At 36.7% G+C, this 20,940-nt stretch overlaps 1 protein-coding gene across 2 annotated transcripts; it reads left to right on the plus strand.

The window, feature by feature from the left end:
• Window positions 1–7,754: 7,754 nt before the first annotated feature.
• Window positions 7,755–20,049, plus strand: LOC120344923 (dynein regulatory complex subunit 2-like). Of its 2 annotated transcripts, XM_078111502.1 has the most exons (13): window positions 7,755–7,791; window positions 10,563–10,759; window positions 11,922–12,026; window positions 12,885–13,032; window positions 13,609–13,700; window positions 14,229–14,360; window positions 14,914–15,111; window positions 15,201–15,406; window positions 16,018–16,144; window positions 17,007–17,147; window positions 17,551–17,666; window positions 18,038–18,123; window positions 19,654–19,702. In XM_078111502.1, the coding sequence occupies exons 2-13, from the start codon at window positions 10,610–10,612 to the stop codon at window positions 19,683–19,685; spliced, it is 1,533 nt and encodes a 510-aa protein (XP_077967628.1). In that variant the 5' UTR covers window positions 7,755–7,791; window positions 10,563–10,609; the 3' UTR covers window positions 19,686–19,702. The 2 variants fall into 2 exon arrangements, with proteins under 2 accessions (XP_077967628.1, XP_077967631.1); XM_078111505.1 differs by lacking the exon at window positions 18,038–18,123 and having other exon boundaries at window positions 7,756–7,791; window positions 19,654–20,049.
• Window positions 20,050–20,940: the final 891 nt, after the last annotated feature.

Genomic DNA, 20,940 nt, shown 5'->3' on the forward strand with positions numbered 1-20,940 from the left:
TAAAAAACACTCTTTGACGTAAAATGGTCATGCTGTAGTTCAATTTCATTGCAAAAATAACACAGTGACAAAAAAATTGTTACTAGTGAGACGACCACGTCTATAACCCTGTTTTATTCTGTTCGCCCATATTTATTCTTACCACTTGAGTCACTAGTGAGCAGCTGTGTAACATTCTCTTTCTGCTGGTCTGTCAGACTGCCGGTAGTGTAGATATTTCCTCGGTGTATTAGGTTATTATTATAGTGTTTTAATGCCGTAAATCTATGTAATTCTTGTTGTAAAATGATATTAGTAGTACAGGTTTACTATTTCTCCAGTTTGGCATAGCTCTGTTCACTAGTTAGCTTGTATTTAACACTTCCGTAACTAGTCTATTTTCGCAGTTTATTTCCTGTGTGATTTCTATGCGTATTTCCATGTATATTACGTGTTTGTCGATAAGATAGGATTTGTGTTGTATCTTTAGTGTCATACTAGTTATTCTTATGTATATCTAGGTATGTTTTACCCGGTTTTTAGTATCCCATTATAAGTAAATAGTTCATGACTGTGACGTCATAGACCAATTCCGTATCTTTTGGTTTCGTATGTATCCTACGGTATTTGTACTGTGTTTTTATTTGTTTATTGTATTTCTTATTGGAGTATTTGGTTGTATTAAGGTGTATAATTAATCTAGTTAGTTAACTTAGTTACTCTGCTGTATTTGGAACCGCAAGAAGATTACTTTGTGATCGACATCTATAGCAATTACAACGTCCAAGAAGCTGGCAGAAAGAACCTGAGTGGTGATATCAATTTTGGTACGCCACATATACGAATTTTTGGCGAGCACACGCCGGGATATATTATTTGACACAGGGACTATTAAGACTAAGCCGATTAGGTAGGCTAGTCTGTGACGGATAATATTTGGATAATATTGGACAGATAATTGCCGATATTTTTTTTACTACTGCGTTTGCCTGATATTTTGGAAAAATGGTTAAGAGAAGAAAGATTGTACCGACACCAAAGGAAGCAAAGGAGAATGAACTTTTGCATCTGCAAATACAGGTATTGAAAGCGAAACTTAAAGATTCCGAGGAAATGCAAGAGGATATGGACAGTCGTTTGCAGCTGATGGACAGTCGTATAGAACAGATTGGAACTCAGTTGGAATCGGTTGAACTCCAGAATTCAAAAATGGGCTCACAAATTTTCAGCATGCTGCAAGATATTGCTGGCAAGATAGAAACAGGAAAAGTTGCTGATCCCGAGGAAACCCAGCCCATGTCACATGAACCAGATGTCAGTCTGATCACTTCAACACCAGCAGCGGTTGTTCCTAAATTACTACCTATTCTCAAGGATGATGAAATTTCAGATTTTGGATCTGAAGATGGACAGCCAGAAGGAAAGCGGAACGCATTCTCACAGACAATAGAAGTAAAATTTTCGGAGGAAACTCACGTGAGTAATTTTGTACCTGTGGTCCCTTTTCTGAGTACTAATGGTAAAGAGGGCTCTAATACTGTCAAAAAACAACCCAGGGCTAATCCGAAAATGGTTTCAGTGGCTACACAATCAGCTCCTCCAGTGAGTTCTAGCAGTGTCGCAAATGCCAACGTTAGCAATAGTGTTCTCAATAACATAGCCAATGCTACGATGATGGTGAGAAATGCCAAAAGGCCTATGTATTTCGATGGGTCAACTGTCATGGCGTGGCCTAGTTATTTATGTCATTTTCAATTGGTTTCTAGTTAAAATCAGTGGAATGATGACACTGCAGGGTTAGAATTGGCTACTTGCATGACAGGGCAGGCTCTTAATGTGTTGAAAGATTTACCCGAAATGAAACGTACTAGCTATCGTGATATTGTGACTCATTTTAATCATTTCTTCAAACCTGCTGGAAATGAGAGTTCATACCGTACTACATTTCACTGTCGTAGGATTAAGCCAAATGAAGCGCCACGGGATTATGGTAACAAGTTGAAAGAGCTTGTTATTCTGGCTTACCCAAATCTTGATATTGCTGGTCAGGATGATATTTTGAAATCGCAGTTTCTCGCCGGTTTAACCGATGAAAGCATGATCAAACATGTTACCATGCAACAGCCTGATAATTTTGAGAGTGCTTTGTCTCTTGCAACACTGTATTACTCTGTGGATACGAACCACTCTGAGAGGAAAGACGTTTCCAAACCGCGTATTGCGGCAGTGAAACAGAGTAATCCTGGTAATGCAGCTAACCAGCAAAACGACGTATCTTTCGAAGGCAGTATTGGCGAGCGCATTTTAGCAAAACTGGACGAGATACTAGGACATGTGGCGCCACGCTCTAACAACAATCGCAACTTTGCTGGTACACCACGCAACCCGTGTCCTCGATGTGGTAAACATGGTCATTGGGGTAGGCATTGCAAGGCATGTTTTAATTGCAAGCAGACTGGTCATCTTAATCGGGATTGTCCACATCTCCAGAATCCTGTTGATCCTGCAACATCTGCTTCTTCTTCGACCGCAAATTTAAACGACACTCAGCGGACTTGAGGTCCTCAGTGTCCGCTGAATTATTACTTGATGACGGACCAACAAACCAGAATATAGACCTGAATATTTGTTCCTTACAATATGACAATAGTTGGCATGCGAAGGTACTTGTAAACAATCAACCGTTCAATTTTCTTGTAGATAGTGGTGCTATGACTACTCTTATTGACATTTCCATCTTTGAGGCTATAGGTGGGAAGGAAGCACAATTGGCACCGCTCGAAGAATCTCTTGTTGCAGTTGGAGGGCATGATTTATCACCACTGGGTACATTGGAGGTTGATTTATCGATTGATTCGTTTGTATCACGACGCACTGTGATTGTTGCCAACTTAGGCATGACTAATGGTATTTTAGGGATGGATTATCTCCGAGAACATGACTGTGTTCTTTACTTATCATCGGGACACATGATGATAGGGGGTCATGAAATCAAACTGTTTACTGAAAAGTCTGTACCGTGTTGCCGAGTAACTGTTCGGGAAGATGTTACGATACTGCCATATTCTAAGGTTGTTATCCCTGCACAACTTAGTCTCCCATGGCCGAAAAACATCTCGTCTGACGTTGCTGCTCTTGTTGAACCGCTGAATTCTTCTTTCCTTGCTGATGGCGTTCAGCTGATCTCTTCTGTGGTGGACCCAGGAAAGTCCATTGTTCCGGTACTAGCAGTCAACCAAAAAGGCAGACAACTTAAGATCAGGGCTGGATCTTTGATTGGTATCGCACACCCTCAACTAGTAGCACAGATTCAAGTGGACGAATCCGAAAGGGTTATAGCTTTTGAATTACCAGAACATCTACATGACATGGTCAATTCCGCTGACGATCTAAACCCGAATCAACGTGAACAGTTGGTCAATTTGATTTCCGAATTCCATGATGTATTTGTAGGGCCAAATGGTGAACTTGGCCGTACTTCAGCAGCAAAGCATAGGATCATCACAACCACACCACAGCCGATTCGGCAGGCTCCTCGTCGAATGGGGTGGGCGCGTAGGAAGATAGCCGAAGAAGCTGTTGATAATATGCTGGCTCATGGTGTCATGGAACCCAGCGATTCCCCATATTCTTCTCCCATTGTCCTAGTTCCCAAAAAGGATGGTTCTACCAGATTTTGCGTGGATTTTAGATTGCTTAATGACGTCACATACAAGGACGCATATCCCTTGCCGCGTATTGAGGATATCATTGAGTCCTTAAACGGAGCACAATGGTTCTCAACTCTTGATCTCGCAAGCGGATATTGGCAAGTGGAGGTTGATCCTGCAGACCGTGAAAAGACAGCATTCAGCATTCCTGGACGTGGACATTTTCACTTCGTAGTGATGCCATTTGGGTTAGCGAATGCTCCCGCAACATTCGAACGGATGATGGACAATATCCTTGGTGATCTCCTGTGGAACGGGTGTTTCAATTTTCTTGATGATGTTTTGGCTCATGGTAGTGATTTCTCAATGGCACTCTCAAATCTTCGGGAAGTTTTTATAAGACATCGCCGTGCCGGTTTACGCTTGAAGCCCTCGAAATGTAAACTTTTCCGTCGAAGCACCTCTTATCTTGGTTATCTTATTTCATCTGAAGGTGTCTGTTGCGACCCTGGAAATGTTGCGGCTATCAAAGAATGAAAAACTCCCAACACTGTTAGTGATATTCGTAGTTTTCTTGGTACTGCGAACTACTACCGGAAGTTTGTTCAGGATTATTCAACAATTGCTGGACCTCTTATTCGATTGACCAGGAAGAATATTCCATTTGTATGGAGTAATGAATGTCAAAAGGCTTTTGAGACGTTGAAACATTGTCTGACATCAGCTCCAATTCTTAGCTTTCCTAGAACAGTCGGCGAGTTTGTATTGGATACTGATGCCAGTGGTTTTGGAATTGGTGCGGTGTTATCTCAAGTACAGGACGAGCATGAACGTGTACTTTCTTATGCCAGTAAGACTATGTCCAAGTCTCAACGTAGATACTGTGCTACACACCGGGAACTATTAGCTGTGGTGTGGGCTGTTCGTCACTTCAGTCATTTTCTTCTCGGGAGACCGTTCAGAATTCGCACAGATCATGCTGCTCTGAAATGGTTGATCAATTTTCGTGAACCTCAAGGAATGTTAGCAAGATGGATATTAACACTTGGCGCTTATGACTTTAAGATTGAACACAGACCTGGCGTGAAACATGGCAATGCTGATGGATTGTCACGCCAAGTTCGCAAATGCAAACGAGAAGATTGTTCTGATTGTGGTACCAATGGTGATGTGGCTGTGAGCAATGTTATTGTAAGTGCAATATCAAAACAACCCAGTCAATCATCACCAGACAGCTCTGATTGTAATTGGCTAGATGCATACACAGATGAGCAAATTAAATCTTGGCAAAGTGAAGATCCAGATATTTCTGCTGTTTTGAAATGGAAACAACTTTCTGCTCAGAAACCTGATATTCAAGAATACATGCCTGAATCAACAGTGACCAAACGTTTAATGTCGCAGTGGGACTTGATTTTTGTAGATAATGGACTTCTCTATCGTCGTTGGATTCCTGATTGTAAATCGGAGGAATCGCATATCCAATTGATTGTTCCATCAAATTTGAGGCAGGACTTGTTTCATAAGCTCCATTCTTTGCGCACTGCAGGTCATCTTGGTGCCAATCGAACTTTCAAGAGTATAAGGCGCAGATTTTATTGGCCTGGTTTCAAAAGGGACATTCTCAAATGGTGCAAATTTTGCAAGTCTTGTGCTTCGACCAAGATGCTTTACGGAGGAAGACAGGGAGATTTGAAACAACTTATATCTGGAGCTCCTATGGAAAGGATCGCCATTGATTTTCTTGGACCATTGCCTGTAACTGAAAATGGAAATGAACACATTTTGGTTTTGTCGGACTATTTCTCTAAATAGGTGGAATGTTTTGCTTTACCAAATCAGCGAGCTGACACCACTGCTGATGCATTGGTTACTCAATTCTTTTCGAGATTTGGGGTACCAAGAATTCTCCACTCAGATCAAGGAAGAGACTTTGAATCAAAATTATTTTCAGAAATGTGTCAATTGTACGGGATTCAAAAGACTCGAACAACTCCATATCATCCTCGTTCAGATGGACAAGTTGAACGTTTCAACAGGACCATACAGCAGATGTTGAAAGCTTTTGTAAATGAGAATCGAAATGATTGGGACAACCATCTCCCATATCTTTGTATGGCATATCGCTCCACTGTACATGATAGTACAGGATATTCACCGAACAAGTTAATGCTTGGACGAGAAATCGAGATGCCTGTTGATGTTATGTTTGGCAAACCAGAGTCATCAACTCATTCTTGTTACACTGAGTTTGTCGAATGGTTTTCCTGTGCAACTGAAAAAGCTTTTCTTCATGCTAGGCAACATCTAAATGCTGCTGCAACCAGACAAAAGCGAAATTTTGATCTGGGTGTTAAACCACTTACTTTCCAGAGAGATGAATTGGTGTGGTATTATTATCCACCAAAGCATCGCAAGCTGAGTATTCCTTGGATTGGACCTTATCGAATTGTAGACTGTTTACCTAATCACTTGTATAGGATTCAGAAGAATTCTGGAACACGTTCTCGAATTGTACATGTTGACAAGTTAAGACCTTACCTTCATGAAGATGAAGAAGACAATGTTATTGACTTAACTGGATTTGATATTTTACCTGATGTGGAACCTATTATGGAAAATGATGAGCAGATTGCTCATGATATTTTTGATGTATTACCTTTCTCTTCAAGGCCAGACACTGTACCAGAAGAAGTTACAGTTGATGCGAACTCTGATAATGGCCAACGTACTAGGCGAAGGCCTAGATATTTGGATGATTACATTTGATTTGACTGTGGTAATGCTTTTATCATGCTTTTAACAATTTATTGTTTTGATTTTAGATAGACATTTCATTTGAGTGTACAGTTCTTTACAATTTCTTCACATTTTTATGGATTTTCAATTTTGAAGATGGAAAATTTCTTTGTAATTTCCCATCTGAAAAAGGGGGGAGTAATGAGACGACCACGTCTATAACCCTGTTTTATTCTGTTCGCCCATATTTATTCTTACCACTTGAGTCACTAGTGAGCAGCTGTGTAACATTCTCTTTCTGCTGGTCTGTCAGACTGCCGGTAGTGTAGATATTTCCTCGGTGTATTAATTTATTATTATAGTGTTTTAATGCCGTAAATCTATGTAATTCTTGTTGTAAAATGATATTAGTAGTATAGGTTTACTATTTCTCCAGTTTGGCATAGCTCTGTTCACTAGTTAGCTTGTATTTAACACTTCCGTAACTATTTATCATATTTACATATTTATCCCGGGGGAGAGGAAAGCCGATAAGACGGCTTATCCATATGGCGAACCACGGCCTCTCGTCCGGTTACCATTCCAAGTCGGGTATGGGATTAGTTTTTACTGTATTGTTTGTTTTCGGAAGCATGGACTTGGTGGTGGAGGAAGCCGTAACCGACCAGCGGTTACGTGAACCACCCAACGACGGCGAGGAGTCCAGCAATCCTCTCGCACATAACCATCCCTGCATGGGATTCGAACCTGCGAACCCACGCAGAGTAATTAGAGGTGCGGTGGCGAGCGTATTCCTAACGGGCTAAGCGTTAGGAATACGCTCGCCACCGCACCTCTAATTACTCTGCGTGGGTTCGCAGGTTCGAATCCCATGCAGGAATGGTTATGTGCGAGAGGATTGCTGGACTCCTCGCCGTCGTTGGGTGGTTCACGTAACCGCTGGTCGGTTACGGCTTCCTCCACCACCAAGTCCATGCTTCCGAAAACAAACAATACAGTAAAAACTAATCCCATACCCGACTTGGAATGGTAACCGGACGAGAGGCCGTGGTTCGCCATATGGATAAGCCGTCTTATCGGCTTTCCTCTCCCCCGGGATAAATATGTAAATCCTATCCTATCCTATCCTAGTCTATTTTCGCAGTTTATTTCCTGTGTGATTTCTATGCGTATTTCCATGTATATTACGTGTTTGTCGATAAGATAGGATTTGTGTTGTATCTTTAGTGTCATACTAGTTATTCTTATGTATATCTAGGTATGTTTTACCCGGTTTTTAGTATCCCATTATAAGTAAATAGTTCATGACTGTGACGTCATAGACCAATTCCGTATCTTTTGGTTTCGTATGTATCCTACGGTATTTGTACTGTGTTTTTATTTGTTTATTGTATTTCTTATTGGAGTATTTGGTTGTATTAAGGTGTATAATTAATCTAGTTAGTTAACTTAGTTACTCTGCTGTATTTGGAACCGCAAGAAGATTACTTTGTGATCGACATCTATAGCAATTACAACGTCCAAGAAGCTGGCAGAAAGAACCTGAGTGGTGATATCAATTTTGGTACGCCACACTAGAAAAAAAGCTCTGTAAATAGATTTAATGTTTCATAACAGTCTATGCACAAACATGGATTGGGGTATCGGATTCGTTTGTCGTTTTTTATTAGTTCAATTTAAAATCATTGCATCCGTTCCAATGCTTCCAACATTAAAATCAAATTTCCACGAACGACCACCATTCCAACAGGTGCAGTGGTCCGTCCCGTCTTTTCTGCGCGCTCTTCCATCATCCACAACTAGATTCATAAAAGGATCGAAACCTCGCAAAACACCCGTAACAAATCGTCCACCATTTAACTTTAAATCCAACCTTTTAACCATATACTTCTTTTAACTCTGGTGGATGGGCTTTGATCATGTTGATATAACGCGATGCCAATAATAAAAAATAAAATACCAAATGTTTTGCAGGCTGTGAAAAAAAAAAGATTCCAGTGTCATCACGAAAATTGTTTGGCCACATCAATCCAAATACATAATTGTGTAGGGATCGAGCAGCTGTAGATATGTACTCATATTTGAAAGCAGATAGTGTTTAAACTAGCTTTAGTGCTTAAATAATTTACTTGACCAAGCATAGACAATATGTTCAGTATTATCTGGAAACGCCTGGTTAATATTTATCCGGTATAGTGACTGCCTGTTGAAATTTTGTGGGGCAATCCGGAACGAAGTCAGCTATCATCTAAAAAAACTACTCATAACACTCTCTTATTAGAACTATTTTGAACATATAGCAACTTAGAATTGAATAAATTTTCGGAATTGAACAATATTCGATTTTGCTTATTTTTACTAGCCATGCTCAACCCAATGCAGTGAACCTTTACCAAGGTTTGTGTGAAGGTTGGTATATAACCTCATTAATTACACTGACACCGAATAAATGAATGCTCATTCGTCCTATTGGGAAGAAGTGCATAATGATAACGGAAAACAGGAACAGAATCCTCATAAAACCATGCACACAATAGGGTAGGGTTGATACAAATTTACCAGACTACTGTATTAGGCAAAACAACTGAAAATTTTAATATGAAATGCTAAATATGAAAATATGGCACGTGTGTTTTTTTGGGATACAGTGTTACATCTGATCGGACTGCAGCAACGCAGGAAACATCATTTCTGTATTGAACATGGTGTGCCCAGAAAAATGTGGGTATTGCAAGTTACCGTAGTCTCTTACTCTTCAGCAGATTCCAGAAGTTTCGAATTACCTCTTGTGGAAAAACAATAGAAGCTTTTGGTTGAGCAGGGAATCTTTGTTTTGACAGAAACAGAAGTGTTCGAATATTCCTCATGGTTTGGTTGCCAGTTCGGCAATGAAATTCCGAGGTCTCAACAATTCCGAAGCTTAATTATAACAAATATACATGTGTCTGTCACAAAGTCGGGAGCATCGTATGTGTCCAAACGGCATGCAATCGAACGATATGCTTACTGAATCTTTCGTTGAATAGTAGATGATCTCTGAATCAATGTTCTTGAAGCCGTGATTGTGTAGAACATGTTTTGTTTTTATTTGTCATGTTTTATGCGACGATATCTGACAAGGACAATGGCAATGGCGTAGTCGATGTTCTCCGTATCAACCGTCAATTAGCAGCAATAAGTTAACGCTTACTACAAGACTGAAATTCAACTACCGTGTTTTCCCGAAAATAAGACAGGGTCTTATTTCAATTCTCTTTCGGAAAATAACACCAGGGCTTATTTTGGGGGGATTTCATTTATTTTTATTTATCAAAAACAAAATTACAAAGTAGGGAATTACGAGATTTTCAAATATACAAAATATGAATACCGATATCCGACACATTAAATAACACGCTTTTATTTAAAAAGCGTGTTATTTTTGCAATGAAATTGAACTACTGCATCACCATTTCACGTCAACGAGTGTTTTTCAATCCATATTTTTGTAGGAAAACCACTGTCATTGGATACACATACCATAGTCATGCATTCCATCCTATCAAAGTGTATTTATTAATTGGGACCCACCGATTGTTTATGTTACACAAGTTTGACGCCCGAACGATACCCGTTCGTGTCTTTGTCTTTTGAATATATGTTTGTGTGTAGAATGTGGATAAACTGGCGCATGCATATTTACATGTATTAAATGTATGATTTTGTATGTATGATTTTTTTTGCGTAAAAATCAAAATATGCTTGTTAATATTATTATTACGTGTAGGATAGATTTCTTGCTATCGTATAGACCAGGCGAAAAAATATTGCGGTACCACCGAGGTCTTATTTTAACGGGAGGGCTTATATTAAAATCATTTTTTAGTTCAGAGTGGGTCTTATTTTGGGGAAAACACGGTAACCGCTAATGCCTTTATATAATATGGTACTGCCATAAATAAATGTACTGCTTTGTCGAAAGCTGAAATGGAAGGCGATTCGACCTCAAGTGGTGGTTTCTATGGAGACAAAATCACAACTTTACTTGCGTTCTGTAATATCTGTCTGCCGTTCTCTCGGTGCCTGTCTCATGGCGCATTGTCTACTCTGCTTGTAACCTTTATCCATTTCGATTTGCGTTAGTGGCATTACGGTCAGGTGTAAAATAATATAACGTTATATTTTATCTTAAAATGTATATATTTTTATTCCCAGTCTGTTATTTAGTCTAATTTCCCTAAATTTCGAAATTGAATTACAAAATGGCGAAAAAGAAAAAGTCTGGGAAAAAGAAGGGGGGTAAATTGGCAAAAATGAGCGAAGAAGAGAGAATTCTATTTCTTGAACAAAAAGCTCTTGCAGAGGAAGAATTAAGGAAGAAGAAAGAAGATTTGCTGATGCAATTTTTAAAGGTTAGCCTAGGACAGTAGGATAGGATAGGATTTTACAGCACGGCCTCTCGTATGGTTACCAGTCAATGTCGGGTATTAGTTAGCCAACCATTTGTTTTCGAAGTATGTACCGGTACCGTACTTGATGGTGGGGGAAGCCGTGGTGGCGAGAAGTCGAGCAATCCTCTCTCACATAACTATCCCCCCATGGAATTTTAACCTGCAACTTCACATAGGGTAATCGGCGGTGCGGTGGTGAGTGTATTCCTAACGCTTAGCACAAGGCTTCATTAATACTGTATTATCGATTTAGTGCTGACAGGCAGACAGGGTTTTGTAATTTGGGTCTACCTCTTACTATAGACACACGAAACACAGCTAACTGCCTCTTCTATTTTATGCTGTCTTCTCCTGTTTTGCACTATATTCTGATATTCTTTCCTTCCATGATGTGTTTCTTTGTCTCCAACGGTTATCTTCTGTTCTGCGCTGTTTTTCTTAATTTTGCGCTATTTCCTTCTGTTTTGCATTGTTTGTAGTATTTTGCGATGGATTCAGTAAGTAGTATAGCTGGTTGTAATTTTGATAAGCTAAGATAAGATTTTATTTCGATTCATTCGCAAAAACAAAATAAACACATATACACAAAAGATTAAGGCGAAGAATCTGGAAAGTGAACAAAACCTAATAAAATAGGTTTAAAACGTATTAAACGCGTTCACTTACCAAAAAAGAAAGAAACGAGTCACAAACACAAACAAATAAACGTGAATATTGACGGCAGTCATTACTCAGGCGTTTCACTTGGTAATCAGGTTGCGTGCAATCTTTTCAAAAACAAAAAAGTGAATTAAATATCCGCTGTGCGTGTGATGAGGCATGTAAACAAACAGTCCGAAAAATCCTAGTAGGAGGTGCGAATGCATGTTTCCGTTCCATGCTCAAACATATATCTAGTAAAATCTACTAAAACGTTAACACACCAATGTAAAAATCTATTGTGAATTTTCAAATATCAGTACTGAAAGAGATTAAAAAGTAAAACAAGAAAGAAATAAGAGAGATATTAAACTTGATTGTTGCCTACTTCATTGTTCCATATACATGGTATGGACCTCCGTAATAATAGAAATGCTTGAAATATATATACAGTGAATATGAAATAAATTTTTTTCCTCCTAAGGACAAATTGGGGAAAGAAGAAAAAAGCACGAAGGTTAATCTGAATAGATTAAATCAACAATGGAGACAAATAATGAGAGATAGCAAGTCAAAAGATCTTCGTAAGGTATGGTGGTAATTTTTTTATTATTATTGTTATACAACAGAAATAATTTGCATAAGTTTAGCATATCGTATGTGGCATATTTCATAAATTTTTTTCTTCAATTTGAATGAAATTTCAAATTTTTTCTACAAATATTCGATTGAAGAATCGGGTCTCATGTAGTTTCTTACCTAACATACATCTAGTGGGCGTAGCATGAAAATTTTTTCACGTATCAATCCTAACCCCCACCTGACTACACCATCCAAAAATTACGTCATTACGACGTCACAGTGACGTAATAGAGCCCTTCAAGCTATACGAACTGCCATCCAAGACGCGCAAACGAGCACCCGAAATCGAACAGTTAGTTCTCTTGTTTCTTGTCAAAACGATTCCAATAGGAGAGAGACCGATAACGTCGTCGGTGCTAATGCCGTTTCGGTCGATCGTGCGTATATTTGGCAAGCTCTATGCCGTGATTGTGATGTAGTGATTTAATTTTTGGATGGCGTAATCAAAAAATTGTTATGCTACGCCCACTAAAAGTACGTTAGGTACGAAACTACACGAGACCCGAAGAATCTTTGTTTTTAGTAAAATTTTCTATTTTTACAACGAAAATCAAGATTGAAATATTATGTAGTGCAGAAATATATAAATTTAGATCATTTTAAAATTTTGAGAGTCATTGTTTGATAACCAGCTTTATTTCCTCGCAGTCTTTTTTCAATAAGATGATACATTCAACTTTCTCTCATACTTTTAAATGCTATAGTTTTTATTCTACTGACTTCCTGAAGAGTACAGAGTAAAAATATAAGCTAATTAATTAGTGCATTTGTATTACTCTTTATATTTCAATAATTTTTCATCCAGGATATAGAAATTCTCAGCCAAACATTTGAACGAGTGGTAGATCGCAAGGACAGTGTTATAAAAGCCCTGGCTACTGATATAGGAGAAGCAGAAGAGCAATATGCAGTCGCATTACGAAGTCATATACAGAATATTGATGATATTGTTGGTAAGACTGTAATCCTGCAATCAACCTCAATGCATATTGTTTGATATTGAATTTATCTTATAAGAAAAACCATTTGTGAAAACATATATTGCAAGAGATATCAAATTTCACTTTGTTACAATATTGTTGCGCAATTGAGAAAATCGGGAAATACCGATACGGAAAGATTCCGATCTTTCTAAATAATGATAGCTTCTCCATTATCAAATACTCACGCTTTTTGCTCTGAACAATGCCCTGTACAAGAAGCCGCATGTAAGAAGCTCATAATATTTGAAAGGACCACAACAGGTAAGGCATTGTCTACTCATTTTATTACACCCTGGTTGCCTGGTGGGCATGGAATGTTACGTCTCACACTTTAACTATCACGGCCATGACAATAAAATTGATGGATATAGGTATTTTCATTGGTGTTGAATGTTGATAATGGTACAATGTTGTCAAAATTATCTTTTTTTTTATTTTCACTTGATCTAGGAAATATTTTCAACCTAAAAAAATTCACTACTAGATTCAAATAAGTGCGAATGTATTTCTTCAATTTTGCTTTTAATTTCTAATTTTTCAAACTAGATCTTCAGAGAAGTCGATTAGATCGTTTAAAATGTGAATATAATGATGAATTGAACACAATAAAGAAAGAATTTGAAGATGAAGGTGATAAAGTATGTTAGTTTCATATTCCCATCAATGATTTTTAGTAAATCTTGATTGGTAGGCCTGTGCATCACTGAAAAATTGAAGCAAACTAAAAGTAAATTGCTGGCAAAAATATTCTGAAGTCAGTTATGGATTAACTGATATAGTGGTAAGTCCCATGCCAGATGATAATATTATAAAACCTTTCAGTCGTCTAACTCTGATAGCTGTGAGATCTCCTCCATTATATGTCAGTGTTCCCTCAAGACAAAAAGATTTTTATTTTTTTCTAAGAACTCCAGTTGTGCGGAATTCACTAATCATTTCTGGTTTTTATTGACTTGGATGACTTGAAGTAAGGTTTTAATCGGAATTTACTAACATTTGACATACAACCATAATTCTGTATTGTTCAGTTGCTCATCGCTATCAAATAACCCATAACTATTTACCTCGGAGTGAGAGTGCTTGGCGCTGCTTTGGGCAAAATCTCTTTAAAAACAAAATTGGCTTGTTCACTAGGGTTTATTATGTCAGCTTTTTTATGATTGCAGGTGACAACAGACAGAAAAACTGAACAGAAAATGCTTCAAGATGTTTCGTTTGCAATGGAACAAAACTATTCAGAGAGAGAATCCGATGCCAGACAAGAATTTCAAAGCATGAGAGATGAAATTAAAAACAAGGTTCGAGATTCGAGAAATTCAATGCATTTACTGTATTTAAACCACGTTCAGAGTGTAAACAACAGTGGTTTATATATTGTCAATTTTCAATAATTGCAGTATGAATAATTGCAGTATGAATAATTTGCGCTTTTTCAATTCTTGGTAATACTGGTCTTTTTATCAGCATTTGTACTGCAAGTTGATTAATGTTTATTGTGATATATTCTCAAACTCATGCTGTTGCTGTATGTAATTTAATTTAACGATTGGCGCCACATCATGCTAAACATGAACACACTTGACATTGCATCTCTGAGCGCATGTTTCCCTGTTCTATTCCCTCAGGGATAATTCGTGGTGAGAGGATTTCTGAACTAAATTACAGTGGTTCATGTTTCGTCATATCATTGAGCAGTCTTATCAACTTTCCTCTCCATCAGGATAATCATGAAGTTTCTGTTTTATTCCAAGATTCTTTCCCCAAATCTTTGTCTACAATATCAAATGAATGTCTTAACTATTAAAATCACTAATTCTTGTACTTTATATTCTTGCCATTTTTTTTTTACAGAATTTAGAAGAAAAACATGCTTTACGTATTCAACTTGAAGCATCTGTAGAAGCTTTGTGGAAACAATTTCAAGCTGCTTTGAAAAGCTACAATGAAACGACAGAGGAACGTAAAATTGCTTTCGAAAATTTGAAATCGAAAGATGAGAAAAGTGCAAAAGAAATTGAAATGCAAATGAAGAAATTACAGAGAATACAGGTAAATTTATCACTGGAAGATTTGTATGTATTATATATTCAATTTTTATAGTGTTTTTTTCTGATAAAAATGTATCTTTTTATTACCAGGATACGATAATGCAGCTGAGAGCCAAAATGCAGCAAAATACGAGAGAGTGTGAAGAGAGAAATCGCCATTTGAAAGAAGAAAGGGAGCTGATTTTAAGACATTTTCAAGAATTAAAAAGTGAAATGAACACAGAGAGAGAAAGAGATAGAGTAAAACTAACAACATTGACTTTGCAAAGTAACAACTCCATAAAGACATTATCAAGGTATAAAGTATGCTGAGGAACATTTCATTGCATAATACTTTTTATGACACCTATTTACCCTTCTCTGACCAAAACAAGGCTTCGTAGAAGGAGCCACTGATATCTTAGTCAATCAGCCAATTGTTTATTTGTCATTACAAAAAATAAGTGCACAGAAATTGATACTGAAAATAAATATACAAATAACGTTATGTGTGTGACAGGAGTCACGAGGGACCTCATGAGGTCTTCAAACAGCGACACCTATAACGCTGTTACAGGTTTAGTGTAAGAAAATGTGTAACTTGTGATGCCAACACAGCAAATCCTTTATTTTTTCGAAAAAAATATTGTCTCCACAAATCAGTATTGTTTGTTTTTGATAAAAGTATCTTTGGCCGAGCATGCTTCTTGTTCAGTTCAAAATTTACATATAAACTCTATGAACATACTATAATCATCTAATTTTTTGTGGAAAGTACTGTTGATGTAAAATTTATTATTGCAGATAGCATCAAACGTTATAATGGAAATTTCGTCATCGTCATTGATAATATTTGAAATCCACTGCTAATTGAAGTTAATATTTAATTCATGGCATAGTGACTAGTAATTGGTGATATTTGTTACAGAGTTTATGAGAAAGGAGATAGAATACTCAAGCTTGCAGAAATGTGTCGAAAATTGGAAACAGAGGAAGAAAAAGTATTGCCATTTTTTGCATCGAGTTTAACAAAAGAAGAAGAGGAAGACATTGATGTATGTTCATTTTATATTATGATTATACAAGAAACGAAACTAACTTTTTACTCATTTTCTTGTTTTAATCACACCCTTCGTTAGCGTCAGGCAGGGATGTGTGGGGAGTCTGAGTTAGGCATGTTTTCATTGAAGTCAAATTTTGAGTCGGAGTCTCCGAATAGGAAGTCGACATCAATATTTTATAATAATAACTACATTTACCCCTCTAAGCATTCGCCCCGCAAACTCAAGTGAATATGCAGAATTAACGGCTCAAAATATGCAAAAGAAAAAAAGTGTCCCAACCTTCCCCACTTTCCCCTACTTTGATATTTTTGAGAACTCGGAATTGGAGGCGAGATTTGGATTCATTTGAACCCGGGGTCTGTAGCGAAATTGTTTTCAAACCATAGTTGATTGTAAATTTACTCTCAATCTAGGGCTGACATGGGCTGGTAGTTTGCTCATGTCAGTCCTAGAGTGAGAGTAGCAAAATACAGCCCATTGGGTGTTTCAACTGGCCCGCCTGATGCTGTCATAAATTTTTGCTTTCAATCAATTCTGCATGTGCTCCATACTAATTGTTATTGAAATCCCAAACCTGTTTTGACAATGGCCACACTCAAACTAAAACCAAATTTTGCTGTTTTAGCTAAAAAAAAAATAGCTCCAGGAATTTGTTGAGTTTCGATTACATTGAGTTTTTGCACAAGGATTATTGTTTCCACTTACCCTTTTGTAACAGTCTTCCTAAAATGGAACTTTTTACGCTACACTTTTATGGTCTGAATGGGCAAAATGGTCCAAAAACTTTGCCCATTCCTGCTCTAGAGTGTTGATAGGCTTATAAACTATAACTTATTCTTTTCATGTGTTTTAGGCTGCAATGATGGAAGAACCAAGTGAACCATTATCCGGAATAATGCATGAATATCATGCTTTGGAAAATTTCTGGAAACGATATAATAAAGTTCTGCTGGATAAACTAGCTCTTGATAAAGAAAAACAAACATTGGCACAAGTAATTTACTAATTTTTAATATTATTTTCATATTCCTCAAGTCTTGTGCCAATTGCTATTTTTTGGTGCAAAATAAACCATCAAAAATATATATTGATTTTATTAGCTTTTCAGATTTCCGTAGTCACCCATAACTTTGCTACGAGATGAGTGTCGCTTTATTTTTGAGTGAGTTTACCTCACTGCGTGTAAATTCTTTTAAAAAAATTTGAGTAAATATTCCATGAAGTTAGTCAAACTTTTTGACATAACTGAATATATAAATTTAACTAATAAGAACGTAACTATTAATCTCTGGTAAAATTTTTGGTGTTGTCATGTAGTAAAAACTGTGTTAGATTTACCAGTAAATGTTGCCAAAAAAGTTTCAATTTTTAAATTTCTAAATCTTCTTATTCCTTAGGAAAATCAACAGCTTCGTACAGTATTGAAACAATATTTGGATGGAATTTCAGTTAACGATGAAATATTGAGTCAAAGCAATCCACTGTTTGTTGTCAACCACAAGACTAACGTTAAGTATGTATATATTATCAAGTTAAAAAAACAACTTACTTTTTTTCTTCTTTTTCCAGCATTCTGTGTTATTTCAGATCACTTGCACATTATATAAAATCAAAAATTATTTTAAGTACACAAATAAGTTAATGAAGATCTTTCATTTTTTTTTAAATTTTATTTGTTATTTTTGGTTTAAAATTACAATTTTATTGATTAAAAGCGGGCATTGTTAGGAAGATTTTTAGCAAAAAAAAATTTTTTTTTATATTTTAAAAATAAATCTTAGTAAAAAAAGCTAGATATTCTGAAACTACGGTTCAAATGTCCTGTACTGGAACTCCAATAAAATCTCCTGAGTAAAATTATATTCCAAACTGAAATCTACACAGATTTTCTGTTCCTGTTATGGACTCGCGAGTTGAAAACGCAAACAAGTTATTATTATTACAAGATGCCTCCAGGAAACAACCTGATGGTATATATTGTTAGGGATAATGATTGCTGTGCTGTTTGTTTAATAATCATTAACATTTGGTTTGTTTTTTTATTTTAATATTTGTGTATATAGAATTCAATGTATTGGTGCAAAGAATGGTTAAAAAAGGATTTTGGTCCATAATCTGGCTTTCATGTCGTCTGATTAAGCTTTGCGGTATACAGTACATACAGCATAGTCTGTATTGCTATTGAACCATTTTTATGTCATACCATAAATAAGTTTAGGGTATGAAAATGGTTCCAACCAGACTTGCAATAGAATTTTTGCATATGGGAATCGTTCTTATTTGAGGCATTTTCAAAATTGCATTCATTCTAACACTGAAATGTAAAGACCAGAAAATATTAGAATCCCTATAGACATACAATTTTTTTTATTGTCATCATATGTGTTGCTTTATAATTTTTCTTCAAACAGAGCTTCAGACAGAGAATGTGAATGCGGTGTGGCTCATCGTGCTACGCGTTAGGAATACGAAAACTCTGCATGAGTTTGCAGGTTCAAATCCCATGCAGGGATAGTTATGTGCGAGAGGATTGCTGGACTCCTCGCCGCCGTAGGATGGTTCACGTAACCGCTGGTCGGTTACAGCTTCCTCCACCATCAAGTCCATGCTTCCGATAACAAATAACTAACTAATCCCATACCCGACATGGAATGGTAACTGGACGAGAGGCTGTGTTTCGCCCTATGGTTAAGCCGTCTCATCGACTTTCCTCTCCCCCAGGATAAATATTGATTAAACTGTGATTTGAAAAGTCAAATTTATTTTTTGATAAATAACTTGATCTACTAAAGTTTGCGGGCTCCCGAAGTATGCGAACCAAGATGGCGGACATAGGAATGTAATATGTGTACTAGGTTAGGGTTAGGCCATAATTTAGGTATAAATACTACGGGAGGCTCTTGGCTAGTCTTCGAACTGATAATAGGACTAAAATAAGGAAAATTGGAAAAAAATTATCGCCTAACCCTAACCTAGTACACATATTACGTTCCGATGTCCGCCATCTTGGTTTGCATACTTCGGGAGCACCAAAGTTTGTACTTTGTGTCCTCTATGTAGGATATGAATAACGTTTTATTTTTGTGTTTTCTGAAACTCATCTCGTAAATATTATTAGATATATCATATTTTTATTTTATGGGAATTGGTATTACATTGTTTTTAGATAAACTATAACCTTGTTTGACATTGTGATAGCTTTGATCACATTCAGAATCACAGAGTCAGAGTTTGGCTTGCCCCTATTGATGATCTGTGGAGCCAGAGTCTTGTTTGCAGACTCTTGGGGTCGGGAGAAGGTGGAAATAGATGTATGGACTTCTAATCGTGATAATCGATGTACAAATTCAATTGGAAACTAAAAAAGCAGAGAGTTATGTGGGAGCTTGAATTGTCAATTGGAAATCGCTCGAAAGCTGGTGTCTGGTCACATGTTTCCGTATTTATAGTTGATGATAATATTACCAAAACAAAATAATCATTCTGTACATTCTTTTCAGGCTCTCAGTCCCAGTATTGGATCCACGGGTAAGAAGACCAATTCTAACAGTTGTGGAAGCGGCCCATGTTGTCAAGCATATCACTACTACATAATAGTTCTATTTTGTATTCGATTTATATTATTTTCAAGTCGAATTTACTCCTGCCTAGTACGGATGGACAATGATGATTTGCGCTTAACTTATGTATATATGTTTAGATATTGTTTTGAATATATTAAATATTGTTTTTAAAATATTCCAATAATACAAATACATGTATTTTCGTTTGCTTGTATTTCGAATAAAATAGGATATAGAACGTGTGTATAAACTTGAAATTTTAAGAACATGTACGTTTCACGGTTACATCTTCATCATTGGTATATTTTAATGAATAAATATTGTGTATTTTGCCAAAACTCTTTTCCCTTAGTAGTCTTCTTAGTATATAGGTATAAGTTTATTTCAACTCCATAATCAGCATAACAGACATTGAGATATTTGATAAATTCGAAGAAATATAACTGATTACAGAATCATTGGAGAAACCATGAGGTTTAAAACGCACAGAATTCAAATTGGAAGGTGTTGTCAAAAGAAATGTTACCGGTACGTGTTCCCTCGCCTAAAAGTATTAAATTAATTCACACGGACTCGCACACATGGTAAGGTTTATTGAGAAGCTTGCATTAACACCGCAGGGCGCAGATGCACATTCGTGCAAGTGATCAGTTATAGGGCTTCCATATTGTCTACGATCAATTTCAACGCGGAAACTGAGTTTTTAGTATACCTCGAAAAAGCATATAGTAAAAATTTAAAATATTTAAATCTAGGTTGTCTATGAAATTTTTGTAACAAAAGTCAAAAATACATAAAAAAAATAAAACAGCGGAATTTTAAATGAAATATCAGATCTAATAGAAAATTCATAAACAAATAAAAGTAATAGCCTTTTAGCGAAAAATACAATCTTTAAGCACTGGATAATTTAAAACAATTGGTCTAGCAGTTATGAGAACAGCAATTTTTTTTATTCGGTAACAAAAAGAAGAAAAGTCTAACAACAACAACATAAATACAAAACGATCCATATATCTACTCTGTGTCCAATAAATAGTAAAGCGACCTGAAGCGACTGAATCCGTATTTCGGATAAAATTGGGGCGGTGATTTTGAAGACTAGGCTCGTGAATTTAGTGTTCGGGGCCAAGCTGTTGCGTATTTTAGTGCCAACAGTATAAAGTGGGTGATATATTATGTTTGAGCATCACCTCTAATTACCCTGTATGGGTTCGCATTCGA

The sequence above is a fragment of the Styela clava genome, chromosome 1 (assembly GCF_964204865.1).
Source record: "Styela clava chromosome 1, kaStyClav1.hap1.2, whole genome shotgun sequence".
NCBI classification, from domain to species: Eukaryota; Metazoa; Chordata; class Ascidiacea; order Stolidobranchia; family Styelidae; genus Styela; species Styela clava.

Excerpts from the sequence above, each read along its gene's own strand:
- LOC120344923 (XM_078111502.1), top strand. The coding sequence starts at position 10,610 with ATGGCGAAAAAGAAAAAGTCTGGGAAAAAGAAGGGGGGTAAATTGGCA. Across the intron at positions 12,027-12,884 it reads AGTCAAAAGATCTTCGTAAG|GATATAGAAATTCTCAGCCA; the intron begins GTATGGTGGTAA and ends TTTTTCATCCAG. Across the intron at positions 17,667-18,037 it reads AACCACAAGACTAACGTTAA|ATTTTCTGTTCCTGTTATGG; the intron begins GTATGTATATAT and ends AAATCTACACAG.